Raw genomic sequence first — 22,960 nt, forward strand, 5'->3', positions numbered from 1 at the left:
CCAAAGAAGCAAGTTGCAGATCAGTCTCCATGAATGGCTCCAGCACCTTTCAAACTCAAGAAAAACAACAGAGACCCCACCACAGCAATTCAAAGGCAACAGGAAAAGGTGAGCTGAAAATAAGAATGGTTTCTAAGCATTATCACAAGCTCTCACTCAATGTGTCATCTTTTCAGCATCTCACAGAAGCGCAGAAACGACACAACAGTGTAGGAAGTTGGCCTCTTTCACACCTTTGCTCGCCAAGTTTCACACATATCTGTTAATTTAATATGCAGCCAGAATCTTAGCCCAAGGCATTCTGTGACATATAGTTTAGATGCCCAGGCATTTTGTGACAGGAAGTCCTACTAAGAGTGTATGGAGATGGATAGAAAACTCAACACATTCAATATCCCAAACACATTGTTTACTTCGGTGACTTTTGTTCAGTCAGCTGGGACTACATGCTGACAGGCTCTGTGGACTAATTGCTCTTGTTTAAGCTCATATAGTCCTTCCAATTACAAGAATTAAAATTAACTTTCTGACACTCATTTTGTAGGCAGGTCTAAAATTTTGAAATAGCGTAGTTGTCTCTTTGAATCTCTCAGGCACCAGTGCTGTCCATGGATATGCCCCATGTCCAGTCCAGGTGACAATGTTTCCTTTGCTCTCTAATCCCTTTTCCCGTGGATGTGCTCATAAAACTTCCATGCAATAAAATGAAACAAAACACTGTGAAGTAAAAAAAATCCCTGGGAATAGAAAACAGATGTAGGATGTAGGATGTTTTTGAATTCTCCTTTAATACCAATACCTATTGTTCTCATTTTATATAAGTCTACTTCCCAATGTATAAGCATTTAGTTTCTTGGTAAATGTATGCATTTGTTCAACATCCATTAATACATATACCAAAACATTTTTCAAGAATAGAAATTATAAAACTTTTAAATAACACATAAAAAAGAAAAAAATGAAATATTAGACCTTCTAAGGGATCAGGGGGCCCTGAAAAATTCTTGGTGAGCCACCATGCTTCATTTCCTACGTCAGCTCTGTTTTCACAAGAGTTGAATGTTTCCTTAGGGTCCTATGTTAAGCCATGTGTCTCTAGGACCTTTGCTTCAGAGACATAGGCCATCCGGTTCTGATCAGGGACTCCAATGTCATAAATCTGCACTGCATATGGAATTTGTGATATGACCTGAAAGGTTGCAGGAAGCTAATGTTAGCTTGGGGAACAGGAAAACCAATGTTATCAGCTACCAAGGAGTTGTATTTAAGTGGAGACCCATGGCATCGGTCAACAACCAACAACTGATCCCATTCCATTTCCACTGAAATTTCCCACCCACACTTACATGGGGCACTTCTGAAAAAGAAATGCTTAACTACAGGCTACCAGGGTAGCCGTAAAAAAGCAAACTGCCCCTGTTCCATTTAAGTATCGAAACAGGTAAGTAAAATTTGAAGCTGTTTCTTGAAAGGCTAAATTCAAGGGAAATATTCAAGATATCCTAATTGACAGCACATATTAATCTAGCACCCTGGGGGCAGATAATGTCTGCATCAGGTGTTATGAAGGCGGGATGGACTGATGTTAATGTAATTCCTTTGGTGCACAGAGTGTCACCAAACGTTTCCCTGTGAAATGGTAAATTTGTATTATGTGCATTCTTCCCTAACTTTTACATGTTATAATAAAAAATAGAATACTAAATTAAAGTCAAAATGAAGGCTGGACAACAGCCAACTGATGCAGTGTCTGGTTAGTATATACAGAGACCCTGGACTCAACCTTCAGCACAATTATAGATATGAAATGGGTGAGGAAAAAAAACGAAGGAGGCACCAGTGAACTCTGACAGCGGTGCTCATGAACCTGCTGCGCTGCCGCTGTGGCTGCCTCTGTGCATTACTCTCTCTGGTTAAAGTCCCGGAGCTGTGTTTCTTCCTGTGGGGCCACTCTCCACACCTGTTACACTTTTCCATGCTGAGCCTCAGGACAGATAAGGACCGACCCAGAGGTCACCTACACTAAGGATCCATGACTTTGGTTGTTACTGCTGAGGAGAGGGCCAATCTCAGCAATAATAAAATTGCTGTAGGCTGAAGAGGTTTTGGTTTAGTTTCCACTCAAAATAAAAATAGCTGTTGTAGATTAAAAGCAGGCATAACCATCCATAGAGTTGCCCGTCATCAAAAGCTACCCAGAGGGTAGGGATGGTGCTAAGAACGGACTTTGGATCTTTTCAGGCTGGCCAGTAATGAGGTCCCTAGAGAATGTGTTGGTGACAAGTGACTGACTACTCTGTGGAAACTGATGCTTCAGGACACATGACTTGTATTTATTTATTTTTTTTTCTGACATGACTGTTACACTGTGATGAAAACCTTAGCTCACCATTATTTTCTCACATAGAGAAAACCATATTCTTGTATTTATTTAGATTATAGTCCTTATTGGTTGCCAGCAGAAAATCAGAGTTCTTTGACAGACCAAAAATAAATAAATAAAATGACATGCAGATGCTTTACATTTTTCTTTTCTTTTTTCTTTTCTTTTCTTTTTTTTTTTTTTTTGGCACAAAAGCATTTGTTTGTTTGTTTGTTTGTTTGTTTACTCTACATCCCAATCCCTCTTCTCCTCCTGGTCCCACACCCCCTCCCTCTTCCCCCTCTCCCCTTTCCTATTCCTCAGAAAAGGGGAGGCCCCCCACCCACCCACTTACCCCTGCTCATCAAGTCCTAACAGGACTGTACATGTTCTCTTCTCCTGTTCCTATCATGGCATCCCCACTAGGGAAGAGTGACCAAAAAGTAGGCAACAGGGTCCATATAGGAGACAGCTCTCACTCCCCTTACTAGGGGACCCACATGAGCCTGAGCTGCCCATCAGCTACATCTGCATAGGGGGCCTAGGTCCAGTCTATTCATGGTCCTCGGTTGGTGCTTCAGTCTCTGCAGTCCCCTCTGGGCCTTAGTTAGTTGGCCCTGTTGGTCTTCTTATGGAGTTCCTGTCACCTCCAGGTCCTTCCATCCATCCCCTCGCCTTTTCCACAAGACTCCCCATGTTTCACCCCATGTTTGGCTCTGAGTCTCAGCATCTGTTTCAATCTGCTGCTGCTGCTGGGTGGAACCTCTGAGAAGACAGCTATGCTAAGCTCCTGTCTGTGAGCACAGCAGAACATTGTTAATAGTGTCAGGAGTTGGCTCTCTCTCATCGGGTGGATCTCAGGTTGGGCCAAGCACTGCTTGGACATGCCCTCAATCTCTGCTCTATCTTTATCTATGCACGCAATTCTAAACTTCGTATGGAAAAACAAACAAACAAACAAACAAACAAAAACCAGAATATTTAAAACAATCCTCTATTTTAAATTATTTATTTCTTTTACATGTTTGTGTACATGCCTGAGTGGATGTACGTGCATCATATACATTCCGAAGCCTGTGGAGGTCAGAAGAGGGTATCAGAGGCCCTGAAACTGAGTAACAAGCAGTTGTTAACAACCATATGGATGCTAGAACCTGAACCCAGGTCCTCTGCAAGAATAGCTATGCATCTTAACTGATGATACATCCCCCAGACCCTGTGGGATTGTTTAAGTGGCTCTGTTGAGAACACTTGATGCTTCTGGTCTGACAAGACAGGATAAGCAAGTCCTCAATAGTTCCTGCCTCACAAATATGTCTGTCGGATATACTGGACCAGAAGGCTGAAGATGATGCTCTAATGTTATAGAGGGTTCTGGGTGACAGTTCAGGCAGCAAACTGTCTCTGTCATTGTTTTGTTTTTGTTTTGTTTTGTTTTTTCACTTTGGAAGCTGCTAACCTGAACTTCCTGTTTACTCAGGTAATTAATTATATTCCTTCTAAAATCTCTGATGAGGTTGAAGACCAAATAGTTTAGTTCTATAATTAAGCTTAGTTGTTTAGGGGTTAAGACGTTTTTAGGTCTAGATAGATGTTTTAAGTTGATAGAGATGAGATATGATATTGATTTACATTCAGAATTTTAGACTCACCAAGATAGGAAAGATGGTTTCTTCACGGTTGCCAAATACAAATAGCCAAAACACTATGCATATAACCTCAATATAATTCTTGATTGTTTTGTGATAATATAAATGTATTTATAAAAAATTTTTGAGAAATTAAAAAAAATCCACCTCTGGTGCTGTGCCAACCTAGATCCACCTGCTGTCAATTCATCTGCTTCTCCCATCCCCATAATCTTTCCAACATGAATCTGCTGCCTCTCAGCTTCATGGCACCCTCCACCCTGCCCCTTTCATTAGTCTTGTCATATTACCTGCCATCATTATAGAAACCAAAACCGATTCTGGAATTCTGGCTAATTCTAGCTGTGGACTGGTTTTTGTTTTGTTTTGTTGCTTTTGTTTTTTTTGTTTGTTTGTTTGTTTGTTTTTTGTTTTTTGTTGTTGTTAACTTGTTTTGGTCTTTTTCATTGGGTGGGCATGGTGTAAAGGAGGATATAACTTGTTTCAAATCAGGGAGGGGGTAGTAACATAAATCTAGACCCCTACATTTCCTCAGATGGTCCCACCAACTCAGTCTAGACTCTTGGCACTTACAAAAGTAGGGTGTATCATATGAAATTATACATGTATCTGTGGGTGTCCATGTGTACACACTTGTGATGTGTCTGTACTGCATGTAGAAACCAAACTTCTGGATGGTGTGTAGAATGGTTTGCTTGTAGAGAGTAGATCCTGCTTTGAATTATGTAGACCCACTTCCTCTGGAACAACTGAAAGTTTTAAAAATGGTGAAAATAGATATTTTTCTCTTTAAATTTCCAAATATAAAATTGAAACACATATTAAATAGAATGTAAGAAATTTATGGAAATTACAGAAATCTTTAGAAGAAGAATGGTATCTCGCTTGTACTGACTACCATCCTAAAATCTCTTTCTCCATTTCTATTTCTATAGTTTGGTTTTTAAACTTCCCTTTTATTGGGAGTTCCTGTGTGCCAGATACAATACAGGGAAATACATATGAACTACAGTAGCTTTCTGTGATGTAAGAAATACAGCAGGCATGGTAAAATTCAGAAATGTGGGGTTGAGATACTTTAAGCAATTTGTCCACAGTGTGATATAAATTTGGGAACCAAGAGTGAAAAAATAAAAAGAGCTGATGTTAGGCTGGTGGTAGACATCTTTAATCCCAGCACTCTGGAGGCAGAGGCAGGCTAATCTCTGTAAATCTGAGGCCAGTTCAGCCTACAAAGTAAGTTCTAGAACAGTCAGAGCTGTTATATGAAGAAATCCTGTAAAAGGAGGAGGAAGAGGAAAGGAGGAGGGGAAAGGGAAGAAGGATGGATGGAAGGAGGCAAGAAGGAAGGAAAGAAAGAAAGAAAGAAAGAGAGAAAGAAAGAAAGAAAGAAAGAAAAAGTCAGTCAGACAGACTCCCAGAGGTTGGAAGATAAAAGAGGTCCTAGGTTTGAGACACCTGTAGGTCAGAGGCTAGCAGAGGGCTGTTGAACCATTCTAAGTCATTCCTTCTCTCCTTCCTGTCCAATTGTTGAATACCAGCTTCCTCTGAGGTTGAAACATTCCATCCTGCAGGGAAGCATCTTAAGCCAGAAGTTAAACAACTCAAAATGGCTTCAGGAAGTCCCTGAAACTGACCAAATTCACTGGGCCATTTTACTCCCTAGAGTAGACAATAAAGACTCCTGAGTGTCACTCTAGGGCAAACCAAGCCACAAAGAAAACTCTCAGACAAGACAAGCTGCCTGTAAGAAGAAAAAACCAACCTAACTGCCTAGAAGAGATTTAGCCCAACTGGGTGCCTTGGGGGAGACACTCTACAACCTGTTAAATTATCTGTAGGCCACGCGGTGTGCTTCAGGTCCCCAGCTTTTGTGAGTTGTCGCCCATGCTTGGATGGGCTTTGATGACATCTTTGAGTCATTTCTGATTCTGCAAATAACCCATCATGCACATTCCTATAAGTAACCCCAGTGAAATTTATTGCTCACTAAGTTGGACTTTGGGGTTATCTATATTAGGGTCTGTCATGGGCTTCCTATATGAGGTGAGAAGCATCTTCCCAGGAAAAGTTTTGTCCCACAAATACCAATCCAGACAGAAGTCAAAACTCAGAGGAGAAAAGGCTCGCTAACTAAGTTGTAGTAAATTACCACTGTCTACCTCAACACAGCTCTCCTGTAATACTCACAGTACAAAGGACTGACCTTGTCCCACCATTAATCTGGTCATATGCAAATACAAAGCAAAGGGCTGTAATTTGCTTTGTTATTGTTATTAGTAAACAGATAGCTACAATAGGTCAGATTTTCCTCCTTACATCAAGTTCAGGATGACAGGATCCTATCCACAATTGCTAGTTTTAAAATATTTCAAGATTGTAAACCTTCTCCTCAACTTCTAAGGGGCTCCCAGATCTTCCATGACAGGATAGTACAAGTGTTTGGCTTGGTGCAGCAGAGTGTCTACAGACCCCAGCTCCTGCCCTCTGCCACTTGATACTTGTCCTCAACTCTTAAGTGCCTTTATTACTGCCAATCCTCCTTAGAACATCCACAACCTGAAGGGGACTTTGCCAAAGGACCAACAAGTTGTGCACAGCATAGCACTGTCTCGGTGACATCTCCCATGCCATATGGTGGTCGGCCAAACAGAACTAGCAGTTATTATGTTGCGTAGCATTTTACAATCCTAAATAACCCCGACATAGCATTTTCAAATTCTCAATATACACTGTGCTGTCTACTAGGATAGTAGTAAACTATCTGGGATTTCCCCACACTCCCTCTTTAGAGACCACAAAGCAGGATTCTACTGTTTTCACGGCAAAGGAGGTGTACAGAGGGCTTCCAAGTGCTTGTAGCATTTATTTTTCTTCTAGACAAGAAGATGGAATGTTCCCTTGGGATACATAGAAACAGAGAGCAATTCCTCCGAAACTTAAGAGAGAAACTTCCATAGTTCTGTTACAGAAAATCAAACCAGAGATCCTCTCAAACCTGGGGAATGTTGGAGGAAGGAAAGAAGGACAGAAGGAGATAGAAAAATGATTTAGTCCTTACCTATCAAGAATTATTCATTCCCATCTGAATATTGACACTTCAGTAAATAACCCCCAGAGGATCTAACAAGGCTGCCACTAGGGTGTTTCCAATTCCTAGATGACAAATTTCTCAAAATGTAAGCCTAGAGACAAAATTAAATTCACAAGCCAGTGGACATGTATGTAGGCTAAGAAGCTACAGTAACAGTTCATTCACAAAGCCTTCCCCCTGGTCATAGACAGTGTTGTTTCCCAGACCAGCAGCTGCTGCCGCACTACCTAAGGACTTGTGAGAAACACTCCCAAGCCCTACCCCAGAGCTGAATCAGAAACAGGGTAGACACAGCAACCCCAGGACTAAATGCCCTTCCTGGTGCTTCTGACGGGAGAAGTGGGGGAATATTGCTTCATCACAGAGGATTCCCACAGCACCACAGTAAATGTACAGGCTACACAGTGATGTCAGTTTTATACGAGAGACAACAAAGGTCCAACATGTTTGTCTAAAGCCACACTGCTGAGTGAGAGAGCCCGGACTTTTGATTCAAGATTGGGTTTTCTTTGTCTTGAAGGCACAGCCTCACAGACAGATTAAACTGGCTTGGTTCTAAAAGAAGACACACAAACGAGGAATCCTGGAGAGGCCGGTGCTTGGAGACTTCAACACTGATACTGAGAATGTCTGGGTGCCTCCTAGTGCACAGATCACAGAGATCAAGAGAGCCAATGGCTACAGCGCACTTCTCCAAAGTCCAGTTAACTAGTCCTCTGGGTGCTGTCTGTTTTCTCTAAGAAGACCTCTAGGCGCTCTCCTGAGTGTCGGCTTCCTTCCCACAAGCCTCCCCAGCGACTCACTGCCACAGTGATGGGAGGACTCTGCCCACCTCACTCTTCTCCTAGGGTTGACTGTGGGCTGCTCCATTATTCCCAGAGCATCATTTGGTCTCCCTCATCTGTGCTTTGATGATTTTGGTCTTAGCATAACAGTCTATGACAAGAGGGATTTTACCTACTTTCTCCATCACCCCAAAATGTAGTTCAAGACAGACACTGATAACTGAGCATGGAACGTTTGTTACATAAATACATGTAACACAAAGCACCCACCTGGGTATCTATAACCTCCATTCTCAAAGTGTTATTTTCTCAAAAACCAGAATTTACGGGGAAATAGTGAAAATATAGTTTATAAATCACCAGTGTAAATAATTCCAGAGCTTATGGCCAAAACTATCTCCCCCTTTCACTCTAGAACTCTGCTCTGCTCCCCTCTCGCCTTCCCCCTGCTTCACCCTTCCTTCTTTTCCTCAGATCCACCCTTTTATTAGCTCTTTGCCTAAGGATGAGTAAGAGCATTTTATTTGTTGAGCTGCACTTTCCTTTTGTTTTCTTCACACAAAACGATTCATCTGTGCCTGGATTTATTGTTTATATTCTATTCCATTTATAACAGTGTCTGGCCCGATTAGTCTGGGACTGAAAGGAGTGCGAAGCCCATGTAAAGTGTTTATACACCCTTGCCCACATCACTTCGTAACTGGCATGAGACCTCAAGGAGGCGGTGGCTCGTACTGCAACTTCCCTTTGTGCTTCCAACTGGACAAGACATAGACACGGAGGCACTCAGCTAAGTAATTGGATTCACTACCTGGAATATTTAAATTGTTTTCAGACACTGAAAATTGGCTTAAGAAGATTAAAGTAAAATACCCGGGAGGATAACAGGCTGTAATTTACGAGGTGGAAATCATCTCTGGGAGAAGACTATTTCATTCCCCTATTGTTGCTCCTGGTAAGAGATGTGCTAATCATTAGGACTTGAATTACTTTAGATCCAATAGCTCAGGTTGTTCTTATCAAAAACCACTGGATGACACCCAGGATGGTAAATTGATAGTATAATGTGCATCCCATTTGCGGTTTCAGTAAGAATTCTTTCAGTGTTCTGAAGGTTACTAGGGTGGAGGACAGAGAGAGATAGATCATCGAAGTCCTGGTTTCTGGACCGTAGGTGAAACACTGGAATCTCAAGGCTGGACAGGATCTGTCCTATACAGCAAAGGGTGTAAGTAATTCAGAGGATGAAGTTGTGGGTGTATTTCCAAGTTAAGACTTAAGCAAGCTAATTTCTCAAAACCTGGTCCTCTCCGCAGGCCCATTCTGCGTTCCTCAGCCCTAACTATCCCTCACTTGCTCACTAATCTGCCTCTAATGAGCCCTCTCCAGCCCTTCCCAAGCCCCCTCACTCTGCAGCCAGGCGCTAAAGTTTGGCATCAACGACCACCTGTAGGCTGTACCGCTGCATCCTCTGCCGCGTGGCCAGCATAAAAAATGCTCAAGGGTTAGCGGGAACTGGCAAGGTTTGGACCTGGGTGGTAGGTACTCCTTCTTAAAAGAGGGCAAAGGAGGTAACGGGACGCCTCAGTCAGGCGACAGGGGTGCGTCTAGTTCTTTCCAGCGCTATCCAGCTGATCCTAACTTCATGCTCTTTCCAAACTCTCAGGACCTGTCACTGGGTAAAACCTGTCCTTCTGCCTCCACTCGCCCCAAAGACTTAAATCCCTCAGGAGGTACTCGCCAGATCCAGCAAAGATGTCAACTCTAACCCCCCTAGGAAGAGGAGAAAGCGCGCAAAGCTGGCACCTTCAGCCACCCACCCAGGCAGCTGGCAACCTGTGCGCCCCAGGCTGCCCGCGCCCGCTCCAGCGCCCCATTGCATAACGCGCCCCTCGCCCCACCCCCACTCAGCCCGCCCTCGAGTGCCCGGCCCGCACCCCACCGGGCCGCCCCTCACTTACATCATCCCACTTGACGAATTTGGTGCCTTTTTTGAGGCTGTCAGACACGCACACGGGCTTGAGTTGCAAGGCGTGCACTCCGGGCTGAGCCCCAGCCATCTGGGCTCATCGGGGCTCCGGGCGGCCCGGGCGAGCGCAGCGGAGACGGGGCGCGGAGCTCCGGGCGCGGGCGGGCTCGGCTCTCGGTTCAGCAGGCTTTGGGCTCCGCTGTTCGCCGGCCCCCCGGCCTCTTGGCCTCCGCACCTCTGGCCCGCGCCGCTCAGTAAGCGGGACACGCGAGGGCGCAGCAGCCTGCCATGCCCCTGAGCGGGACTCAGGGTCGGGAGCCCGCGGTGGCTATAGAGCCTCAGGAGACGGGGAGCAGCAAAGCCGGGCTGTGCGAGCCGCCTGCCGCCAGATCCTGCTCAGCCGCCGCCTCGAAGTGCACCATTCAGCACATCCTCTGTGCACAGAGGGAGCAACGCGCGAGTGACACGCTCCGGTCCCCTCCTCCCTCCGCTCCTCCCGCCCCTGCTCCGCCACCCTCGCTCCTGGTCCTCCTCCCCCAGCTCCCTGCCCAACTTTGCGCGCTGGGTCAACGGCAGGAAGCGAGGACGCAGCGGCACCTCCCGGCTCCCGGGCCCTACTGCAGCCGACGCCTGCGTAGCGTACCCTCTGAGCATGCCCGGTACCTCGTACCAGCTCCGGCATTTGGGGGGCTTTTCGGGGAGCTTGGCTGTTGCCTAATCAGATCCTAACCTGTATGAAAAGGACATTGCAGAGAATTGGGGAGAAAGCCCTAGGCTTTACTTCTCTCGGGTGCTCTCCAGCCATGGCTATTATTTATATAGGGAAGCACTTCAGAGGTTTAGATCAAGAACTCCAGAGAAACCTAGCCCAGCCAGAAAGTTGACAGCCTGCTAGTCTGGATGGCCCATACATGGTGTTTTGGGAAGAAGGAAAAAAAAGTTTAGCTGGAGGAAGCAAAGTTTTTATTTACCAAAGAAGATGAAAGGTGTGGGGCATGGGGCAGGGTGGAGGTCATATAGTGGGGGAAAAAAGATATAAGGATGTTTGTCTTTACTCCTAAGTTTGATAATGTCAAGTGTTTGAGAGATTATGGAGCAATTGGAATCTTCATCCATCATAGGGGTGGAGAGTGGGGTATAAAGTGGTAAATCCACTTTAGAAACTAATTTCTTTAAAAGTTAAACGTTTGCTTATCACGCAATCCAGAAATTCTACCCCTGTGTTCTTGCTCAAGAGAAAGGAAAACCATGCTTACGCAGACTCGTCTAGCAATGTTATTATAGGCAACTGAAACCATAAGTGTAAAACAACGGACGACTAGAGAAACCAACTTTAGTATGTATACATTCCCCAAACTAGAATACTACTCCACCGTCAGCAGGGACAGACACTCGAGAACATATCCATGATTGAACAAAGTTTAAGCTTAGTGAAACTAGCCAGAGTGTACATCAAGATGCCGTCTGAGGGATCTGTAGTCTAGACAAGGTATTCTGCGGGATCATGGAAGTAGGTACCCGTGGCCAGAGGTGAGCAAAAATTGGCGTAAAAGGCAAAAGGGGGAGTTGTGAGAATGATGGAAACATTCTGTATCTGTGTGTTTACATTTGACTAGACACATAAAGATTACGGTAAAGACTGTTTTTAGAAAAGAAGAGCCTCTGGTGACATGCTTTAGCCAGTTAAGGCACTTGCCAGCAAGCCTAACGGCCTGAGTTCCGTTCCCAACAGGATGTGGTGGTAAGGACAGAAATGAATCCCCAAATTTGCCGTCTAACCTACACATCTACACCGTGGTATGCGCGTGCACACACATGTAGTGAGAATTTTGGAATTTTTTTATTTCTTTAAAAAAAAAAAAGAACCATTATAACAATGTGTTTTAGTTTTAATCCTACATGTGAGGATATGGGCTGCTTTGACCTGTCCGAAGCAGCCAAATATGATTTGCTTCATGCTCAAGCAGAGGTGTGTTTTTGCCAACTGCAGATGATTTCTGCAATTGCGTGACATTTTTGGAATTCTGGGAACTTTTGAGAAATATTGGTGGTTGGTGGTCATTCAAGGAAGTTGTTAGTCCTCAAAGAAGAAAGAAATTAGATTCAAGGATTCTCTCTCTCTCTCTCTCTCTCTCTCTCTCTCTCTCTCTCTCTCTCTCTCTCTCTCTCCCTCCCCCCCCCCATTCTTCTTTCCTTCCCTAGTGATAGGGGGTACAACAGAGCTGGGAAAAAGAAGAATCCTCAAAGTAGCAAAGTCCAGCTACACACACACATACACACACACACACACACACACACACACACACACACACACACGAGTGAGAGACAGAGAGAGAGAGAGAGAGAGAGAGAGAGAGAGAGAGAGAGAGAGAATGTAAGAAGAAAAAAGAGATACATTACTTTCAGTCTTTTTTTTTTTCCCTCTGTGTGCTTAGTTCCCAGGTTTCTATGGGCCAAAAGTTTTAAAACTCATTCAAAATACTACCAAATATATATGAAAGGTTAAGGGTGCATCCCAGTGCTAGATAGCATGTGTGATATGTGTAGCATTCTGGTATGAATCCCAAGAGCCACTTAAATATACATAGACAGAGAGAGACATAAAGACAGACCGATGACGGATTCATTATTGATTAACAAGATGAATAACCCATTATATCCTTCGAGCTATCATAATTAGGACCTCGAACTCCTTATCTTCGGAGGTCTTGTCTTGTTCTTGGAGCAACTTGCCACACAGACACACACAGACACACACACACACACACACACACACACACACACACACACACACACACACACACACTAAAAGACCGTCCTGTTTAATTCTGGTCCTGCACTGCCAAAATACAAACAGAAATCTGATGTCCATTGTCCTTTCAAAGTAGTGGCCTTGAGTCACAGTTACCTCACAGAAGGCAATGCTCTCATGTTCACACTGAGATTTATTGTCAACGGCTGTGATAATTCTCTGCTTCCAGGCCTCCAGACCTTCTCAATTACCCTTACTCTATGCCCTACCCAGCTGTTCTGTTCTTTTCTGGTTTTCCCTTTTCTTGTTTCTCCCTCAATTATTTCATCATCCACGGGAATAATTATGGAGCAGAAAGCTTTAATTGGAATATGTTAGGAAGTCAAGATAGAATGGGGCTGCTCCCGAAAAGGGATTCTAGAGGTACCTTAGGCCAAGGCGCTAGCTGAACACTTCCCAGCTCCTCCATAATGGAGTCCTTCCCATCCATCCATCCACACCTCCACCCCTTTTATCTTAAGAGCAAACCCTAAATTGTTTAGCTGGCAACCATGCTTAGTGAATGAATCATGAAACTAATTATCGTCATTCCATCTTCCTCCACTGACCTCTGTCTGTAACTGGTTGAGAGGGGACATAAGGAGTCAAATCTAACCAATAAGGAAGAAAGCTTTCATATTTACATCCCTTCTTCTCCCTCTCTCTCTTCTCCTTGCCTGCACCCCCACTTTCTCTACACGGAATAGAAACATGCAGCAAAAAAAAAAAAAAAAAGGAAAAATATTGTTCCTCCTGGACTCCTTAAGCCTCTAAACCATCTCTAGTCTTTCTGATACCTGTCATAATACCCATCTTCACCAGTTAACCTTTACTGTTACTATTAGCTCATCTGCCATATAAAATAATTAACCCCTCGTGATGGTTACTTTTAACAGTCAATGTAACCTAGAATCGCTTGGGCAGACAGTCTCCACCAAGCAACAATTTACATCTAGTTGGCCGGTAGGCATGTCTGTAAGGGATGTAGGAGAAACCAGCCCACTGTAGGCAGTACCATTTCCTATGTAAGAGTGAAGAAAGGTAGCGCACAGCAAGCAAGCAAGCAAGGACAGACAGATTCTCTACTGTCAACTGTGGATGTGATCTGATTTACTGCTGTGTTCCTCCCTCAACTTCTCCCGAAATGCTGCACAGAGCTATGAACTGATATTGACCCCCAGAAAGTATGATGTTAGAATCCTGACTTACTACACAGATCTGGGTAATGGTTTTTTCTGCTCTTAAAAGGCACACACAAATATTCCAAATTCTCTAGAAACTGTATTATGGCACACAGCCTTCTCTTATCAGTTTTTATGGCGGTGAGCCTGGCTACACTGGAATGGACAGGCGTTTGACTTGTATGATGCCTCCTAATAGCCAGTTATACCAATTACTAGCTGTGTGGATACAAATGATCACTTCTGAAGTGAAATATGCTAGTATGTAAGTAATATTGATGGTGAGGGCTAAGCATGTTCCTGGTACTTCTCTAAAGAGTTTAATACCCTCAATGATTTGGTCCTCACACTAACTCTCTAAACTGTGTTTCTATTAGTCTTTTTATTTTATACTTAAGGAAAATGAGACAGAAAGAAAGGAAAGGGTTACCCCAAATTTTCTACCAAGTAAAGGAGAGAACCAAAGTCCAAACCCAGGCCACCATCATCATAAATTAACTTAAAAAGCAATAATAAAGATCAAATTCAATCATGTGTATTTAGTCCATGCAATATAGCATTAATCAATAACAGCTAACAGACTTAGAGTTATTCTAAAATTATAGTAAACTGCCTCTACGAACCTAAAATAATCAAGTCTTCAAAATAGTACCCTAACTCTGTGATTCAGTCAGCTCCATTTTCGCATTGATTCTATAAACTGCAGTCAGATCTCTTTTCATATCTAACCTTCTAGAATTTAAAAGATCTCTTCTCTCATGAATAAATGAGGTCTAATTGCAACCAAGCATCAGGGTTCCTCTGACCTTTTTTTTTTTTAATAATGGAGAAATATAAAGAAACCACAGAGGTCCTGCTTTGTAATAACCATATCTGGGTCATAGTAAAAACCTCTCTCTCCCACTCTTTCCCTATGTGCCTGACAGGGATGGATATGATCCACACAGCAACCTCAGGACCATCTACTGAAGAAGATGGAGCTACTGCAGAGAGTCACTTAACAGCTCTGTGGAAGGTTGCTCTGATGACTTACTCATCTGTCCAGTTCAGTAATGTGAATAAGAAATATATTTTGTGTTTGAGCCAAAAATTAATGTCATTGGCCTCATGGCTATAATTGTACTCCACACTAATAGCAGAGATAAGGCTTATATATCTTAGATGGTAAATAAGAAAATACACCCTAATGGTATTGCTTGCCAAGTTCTGACTCAGAGAGGACTGTTATCCATTGAAATATGGAGATGGGCAGAGCCCCAAAGAAGACAACATGAAATTATCACCAGCACATGGAAGGGATCCATATTTTACCTTTCATGCAGGCATTTATTTGAACCCTTTCTTTAAAGCAAAAACACATTCCCCCAAATTCTATTGCACAAAAGAAAAACTAATACTGTTATTGATGTTACCAAAAAAAAAAAGGCTTTTTTTTTCTTCTTGAAAAATGACCATAAGTTCATTTAAGCTTTGCTTTACCCTTCACTTAAAGCAAAGGCTTTCATTGAAATTGGCTGTTTGCCTTAAGCACAATTCCAAATTTGAATTTCAAAGACCAGATCCAAAAAATGCTTAAGGAGAGACACTCAGCAGAATCTGGATGTCACTGACTGCATCGGTGTTAGGGAAGGAAAGCTGCAGAAAGAACGCCACACACTAGCAGGAAGTGTCCGGACCCCGCTTCTCACCCTGCTATCTCTGACCCACAGATGGAGTGAAGTGAGGCCCAGAGCACAATCTTCAGGAGTCAGTTTCTCCTCCAGATATGCATCGTCCCTGTTCATAAAAATAAACATTTCACCCCCTCCTCCTTGCTTCAAATAGCACCGCCATGTGGGTTCTCCAGTGATACCTACGTCATAAGTGACGGAAGCTAAAGATTTCTTTCTATTTTCATGCTTCTGGATGCTATGAGTGGATTCAGTTTTTTTTTAAGTGGTTTTCCTTATGGTCTGTTTGTAGTGAATTCTCTTGTAAGTTAAGCTTAAACTAAATTCTATATTCCTGTATACTCTTTCCCATCATCTACACAGATTTCAATTGCAATTACTGGTGTGGTAGCAGCTAAAAGATAAAGGAAGCATTCTTTGTATGCTTTCACTAGTATTTTTTCCAAAATTAAACACACACACACACACACACACACACACACACACACACACACACACACACACAAACATCAGTATGACCATGCTCAGGATCAGGATCTTTCTTTCTGGCATTGCCTCACTCAGCTAGAGTTATCCCACCTTAGGAACTAAAAGCAAACTTTGCAAGCATCCTTGATTGTAAAAAAAAAAAAAATTAATTGTTTTACTTAAACCTACAAGTAGTCAGCAGAGTGACTGCTCAAAGAGGCACTGCTGGAAATCTCTAGCTGCTCTCCAGGGCCAGTTCTCATGCTGCCTAGAAGTAGTAAGAGACTTAGTTTGCCTCACTCACCTTCCCACTTCTTCCTGCTGCCCAGAATTCAGGCTTGATGGAGGATGCTCTGCTCATGAGACAACCTTGAGAATTAATGCCAGGAATTAGACAGTTGGTGGGTCTCCTAACCGCTTATAGGATCCTGGATCACTTGGGTTGAAATGAGGGGGGGAAATTCTGTCATATTTAAATCCCTCAAATTTGAATGGTTTGGTTATGTTTGGTTTGGGTTTGGGTTTTTTGTTTTGTTTCGTTTGTTGTTTTATTTTTCTTGTCATACCACAATGGATCCTCAATGACAAAGTTACAAGCAACAAACACCAGTTGCCTCTGATGCTGGTGGTGTCTCCGCATGTGGAGGTTTCAGTGAGAATGCCCCACAGGCTCATAAACCCATATACTTGGTCCTCAGTTGGTGGAACCGTTTGGGAAGGATTAGGAGGTGTGGCCTTGTTGACAAAAGTGTGTCACTGGGGGTGGGATTTGAGGTTTTAAAAGATTTGCACCATTTTCAGTGTGCTCTCTGTCCCGTATTTGCAGATCAAGATGTGTGTGCTCTGGTGTGTTTTTCTACCACATGCCTTTGCTCAGCTGCAGTGGACACTAATCCCCTGAGACCATAAGGCTACTTAAATGCTTTCTTTTATCTGTTTTCCTGCCACATGCCTTTGTTCAGCTGCAGTGAACTCTAACCCTCTGAAACCATAAGTCCACTTAAGGCTTTATCTTGTAAGTCCTGGTGTTTTGCTACAGTGACAGGAAAGTACCTTAGACACTAGAAGGCTTCAAATTGCCTTTCAGTGCTCCTGTCATCAGATTAGGGAAAACATCTTTTGTTTTATTGCCATGTGTTTTTCAGGGTTTTGGTCCTGATAAAATTGCTGCTTCTGAGTCATTCTACTTTGAAAATTCTTTACCCTGATTTCCCCAGGATCAGGACAGAAGCACTGGTTTTTATGAAAAGGAACTGTACTTAAAGCATGTATGAGCATGTGTCATGAGGGAGCTAGTGCAGTGATGCATTTTATTTAAAGTGAATCCCAATACTACTGTAACAGCTATATAATTACAGTGCATACCACCAGTTATATCAATCTGTCATGATTTAAAGACACTGTAAAGTCTTGCTTTTTCTCACTCGAACATCTTTTTTAGATTAATATTGACATCATGTATGCTATGGAATTAATAGACAATTCCATTCTCCATCTAACTAAATTGTACAACTGAAAATATTTTCTAGCATTCTTCTAAATTTAAAGACCAAAATAAATAAGTAACCTGTCATGGTTGATCCAGTTTCCTGATGCCAATCCACATATGAAGGATAATTTTGAGCTAAAAGATTTGCAATTCCCCAAAGTGGTACTAGGTTTGCAGTTTAAATCACCAAAATTTTAAAACAATTTTCTTAGTTAGGATTAGTATTTCTGTGACAACACCATGACTAAAAACAACTTGGGGAGGAAACGGTGTATTTTCCTCACAGTTCCCCATAATAGTTCGTTATCCAAAGTAGGAAGGGCAGGAACATGGGGGGCAGAAGCTCATATAGAGGCCATGGAAGGGTGCTTCTTACTGGACTGCTCATTCTGGATTGTTCAGCTTTCTTTCTTATGGAACCCATGACCACCAGCCCAGTGGTGACACTGCCAACAATAGACTGGGACCTTCTCCATCAATCACTAATTAAGTAAATGTCCTACAGGCTGGCTTAAAAGCACATTTTTTTTTCTAAATTGAGGTTTCTCCTCTCAGATGACTTTAGCTTGTGTCAAGTTGACATAAAACTATTCAGCACAACAACTGAATGTAATTCACTATTGCTAAATGTAATTTGAGTAAATATAAATCAAATATTTATCAAAGTGTATGCATTTCCCTACCACATACTATGCATATTACAACATATTAGCTATCAAGAAAACGTGGGCCAACATGCATAAAGCACGTGAAAGGACAGCTAAGACTGGGAGCAGTGGCAGTGACTATACTACAAATAGAAAAATGTGGAAAATGACTTCCACAAAATTACAGTGAAAAAAATCCAAGCAAAAATATAAAGACACATAAAATATTTACATTTCTTGGACCAAAGGGGCCTTTAAAGTGCTTTTTTTTTAAATTCGTAGTTTTTTATCATTAAAAAGAGAGATAATTTGCAAAAAAAAAAAACAGTGAACAAAAACCCCTCTGATGAATTTTACTCTGCTGTTTGAGGCATGCTGTCACAGAGCCAGAGCAAAGCAAAGTGAGATTTGAAATCATCTCATAGAGTCATTCCTAGCATTGCTTTGTGGACATTATGATGACGCTAAGTCCTGCTTCCTTTTCATATTAATTTAATAAGCAGAGTACAATTAGCAGCTCTATGATTGGGATAGCAAACATTTTTGTCAAACATTTCAGACTTTGTGATCTGAATGGCAGTTTATGTCACTGATGCTTTACCAATTACAGACTGAAAACAATTCCATATAACACCCAAATGAGAAAGCATGTCTGTGATCCAATGAATCTTCATTTTTATAAATAAGTAAAACTTTATTGAAGGAGTGGGTAGTGTTTGTGCAAGCCTTTAATCTCAGCATTTAGGAGGCAAAGGCAGGGGAGTCTCTTTGAGTTCAAGGCCAGCTTAGTCTACAGAACAAATTCCAAGACACCCAGGACTACACAGAGATACCCTGTCCTCAAAAAGAAAAATCAAAGAACAAAACTTTAGTTGATAGAAATTTATTTTTAAAAAATGCACCGTAACATTAGCCAGACTCAAAGTCAACACATGTCAAATGAACTTCATACAGTTAGAGTAACCATTCTGAAGCTGTTACTATCAATTTTATTTTTGTGAATTTATCACACACACACACACACACACACACACACACACACACACACAATCAATTAGCTTTATATCTTCATTCATGACTCACATGTCCATTACCTGCATTCTATGCTTCCTCTGCACCTAACTTTAACTTTTCTCCTTCTCCTTTCTAAATGGTATGTGTTTTGTTTACACACACACACACACACACACACACACACACACACACACACACACACACAGGATTTGCTTATGAAGAAGAAGATGCCATTTTTTTTCTTTCTGAGGTTGTGTGGCCTCTTAATATTGTGCATTGTAAGTCCACCCTGCAAATTTTGTAATTTAATTTAATTTAATTTAGAGCTAAATAATATTCCATTTTGCATATGAACTACATTTTCATGTCCATTTTCTATTAATGGACGACTAACTTGATTCCCTTTCTTTGAAATAGTGAATAAAGCAGGGATAAACACATGGTGTGAATATCTCTAACGTGGGTTATGGAGTTCTCTAGTTATATGCTCAAGACTGAAATAGTTTATGGATATATATATTCGTTCTATTTTATTAGTTATATCTTATTTTTGAAGAAATTTGCAAACTGATTTCCATCATTGCTGAATTATTTTGTACCCCCATCAACCGTGAATAAGACTTTCCATATCACTCCAACATCTGCTGTCGTATTTCTTGATTATGATCATTCTGATCGAGTTGAGGTGGTATCTCCAGGTAATTTTAATTAGCATTTCCTTGATTGCTATGGATACTGAGCAATTTTTAAAAAACAGTTATTGATCATTTGTGTTTCCTTTCACACAAACTTTCTATTTGATTCACCTGACCATTTGCTGGTTGGCAGTTTTATTCCCTTGGTATTTAATTTCTTCAATTCTGGCAAATTTCAGATTTTAGACCTTTGCCTAAAGAGTACCTGGTAAAGATTTTCTCTTATCTCTTAGACTTTCTGAATACTCTGTTCATAATTTTCCCTGCTGTGCAGTAACTATCTTCATGAAATCCCATTTGCTGCTATGTGGGCTGGTTCTGGTTCTACTGGAGGTCTATTCAGAATGTTTCGTCTGTGCCAGTGCCATGAAAAGTATTCCCTGTGTCTTCCTTTAGAAGTTTAGCGTTTTGGTTTCAAATTAAGGCCTTTGGTCCATTTTGAACTTATTTTTGTAGAACTTGAAAGAAGTAAATCTAATTTCATTCTTCTACAAGTAGATATGCAATTTTACTTGGAACCTTTGTTGAATATGCTCCAATTTCCCAATATATATTTTGCCTCCTTTATCAAAATCTGAGTGGGCATAGCTTTGTCATTTTATTTCTAGGTACTCTAGTTTAATCCATAAGTCTAACTGTTTATTTAATGCCAGCAGCAAGTTTATTTTTATTTTTATTTTTTTCTGAGACAGGGTTTCTCAGGCTTGCCATGAACTCTTAGTGGTCCATGTGCCATGCCTCTCCCTGCCTGAGTGCTGGGATTAAAAGTGTGCACCACAGCTGGCATAACAAGCTTTCTTCTTTTATTTTCTTTTTTTTTGTATTGTTTGTTTTTCTTTATTTTAACTTTTACATATACATTTATATCATTACACATAAATACAATAAACTACCTACAGCAAGAAGAACCACAAAACAATCAAGAATTATATTAATGTTACATTCATATTGTTTTGGTTATTTGTATTTTGCAACCTTGGAGAAACCACCTTTCCTATATCGGTGAGTTTACAATTCTGAAGGTAAATCAATATTTATCATGTCTCATTTCTATCACCTAAAAACATCTGTCTAGACCTAAAAACAACTTAACCTCTAAACAACTAAGCTTAATTGTAAAACTAAACTATATCGTCTTCAACTCCATCAGAGACTTGATAAGGAATAAATTTAATTATCTGAATAAATAGGAAGTGCAAGTTAGCAGCTTCCAAAATAAGAAAATGACAGAGACAGTTCCCTGCCTGAACAGTCACCCAAAATTCTCTATAAGGTTGGAGCATCATCTTCAGCCTTCCGGCTCAGTATATCTGGCAGATATATTTGTGAGGCAGGAACTATTGAGAACTTATTAACCCTGTCTCGGCAGAGTTTGGCCATCCATTCTGCCCACATCCAAGCTTGACCACTTTTAGGCAGAATTCTGTCTGTGGCATAAATGAGGACATTTTTGCCTAGTGGCTTGTTTGTCACATTTGAAGCCATCTCCATAAGGAGGTGCTCATCTTTGATGCTCATCATCTTCTCTGAGGTAGGCTAGGTGTTGTCAGGAGTTAACCTGTGTTATTGTCAAAGGGTCCTTAAAATCATAAAAATATCTTTAAATGCCATATTCTAAATGTCTCAGGTTTTTAAAGACCTTATCTAACTATTTTACCTTCTTTTTGTATAGAATCATATCTATCTGTTACACCTAAGATGTATATTTTATGATGAAAATAGACTAGTAATTGACATGATGATGATTTGATCAACTAACAACTAACTTGTGTTACTTAATTATCCTAAACAGCCAGCAATAGGACTTTCAAAGTACCGAAAGTAAACCTTGTATTATAAGTGAGAATATATAGGGATGACAGGACAAAATATAGATTATTGAATCTACTCCTCAACTTAAGGCCTTAACTGATACTCACAATCAAGTGTATTTTTAAATCATTGGTATAAAATTTGGTAGATTTATGCAAAATAAATTCAGCTTTGCTACATTGATATAGAATTCAAATTCGAGATTATTCGTCACACACATTAAATACATGTAACAAGCTTTCTTAATCACTATAGTTCTGTAGTATAATTTGAGGCCTGCTGTTATAATACCTACAGCACGGTACTCACACCTTAGAAATACTTGGGTTATTTGTGAGTTTTGTGATTCTATGTGAGTTCTTGAACTTTTTTCTAAATCTGTGCAATATAACATCAAGGGTTTTGTTGAGAACTTTTTAATTTGTGTTCATCTAAGACATTGATCTGTACTTCAGTTTTTGTTGTTGTTGTATCTTTCCTGGTTTTGATATCAGAATAATACTGGTTTCTGATGGTGAACTTGGTGTTATTCTCTCTATTTCTATTTTGTGGTGCAAGATAAGATGAATGGCTATGAGATCTTCCTGTAAAGTCTGATATAATTCAGCAGTGAAAACATCTAGTCTTGGGCTTTTCTTTGAGGGGAAGCTTTTTGGTTTGTGTGGTTTTTGAAGACACAGTTTCTCTGTGTAACCTTGGCCATCCTGAACTTCCTTTGTATACCAGGTTGGCCTTGAACTCACAGAGATTTGCTTGTCCCTGCTTCCCAAGTGCTGGGATAAAAGGAGTGTGCTACTGGCCAGCTAAGGGAAAGCTTTTTATGTGAAGATTCATGTTCATTTCTTGTAATGAGTCTGCTTAAGTTATTTCTATCTTCTGGATTATATCTGGCACACGGTGGGCATTTAGAAACTATTCTCTTTTTTCTGGTTTGTCCAGCTTGTTAGCATAGAGATTTTCATAATAATCTCTATGTATTTCATTAGAATGTCTTGTAATGATGCCCTCTTGATCTCTAATTTTGATAATTATTTTCTGTTTCCTCTTTCTTTTGTCAGATAGGCCAAGGATTTGTCAATATTATTAATTTTTTCAAAGAACCAACTTTTGTTTGGTTGATTTTTGTATATTGCTATTTCAATCACCATTTCTCTAATTTATTACTACCTACTATGTCTGTAATTGATTAATTTTTTTGTTCTTTGAGAGCCTTGAGGTGCATCATTAGATTGTTATTTTATATAACTCATATTTTTTAATATGAGTACTAATCACTACTTGTTTAATGACTTATATGAAAGCCCAGACAAAGAATTCCAAAGAAAGAATATAAA

The 22,960-nt window shown here is 41.0% G+C and overlaps 1 protein-coding gene across 2 annotated transcripts in view; it reads right to left on the minus strand.

Annotated features, from left to right (window-relative positions):
* PLCB1 (phospholipase C beta 1) overlaps positions 1 to 10,329 on the minus strand; it is a 679,674-nt gene extending 669,345 nt beyond the window's left edge. Inside the window, exon 1 of one of the 2 annotated variants that reach the window (XM_084776840.1) lies at positions 9,852 to 10,328. In XM_084776840.1, coding sequence (XP_084632966.1) covers positions 9,852 to 9,950 — 99 coding nt within the window. In that variant the 5' untranslated portion in view covers positions 9,951 to 10,328. Of the gene's footprint in view, positions 1 to 9,851 lie in introns of both variants that reach the window. The other variant, XM_084776841.1, reaches the window with a different exon arrangement.
* Between the last annotated feature and the right edge of the window lie 12,631 nt (positions 10,330 to 22,960).

This window comes from Acomys minous, assembly GCF_964271855.1.
Source record: "Acomys minous genome assembly, chromosome: 3".
Classification (NCBI taxonomy): domain Eukaryota; kingdom Metazoa; phylum Chordata; class Mammalia; order Rodentia; family Muridae; genus Acomys; species Acomys minous.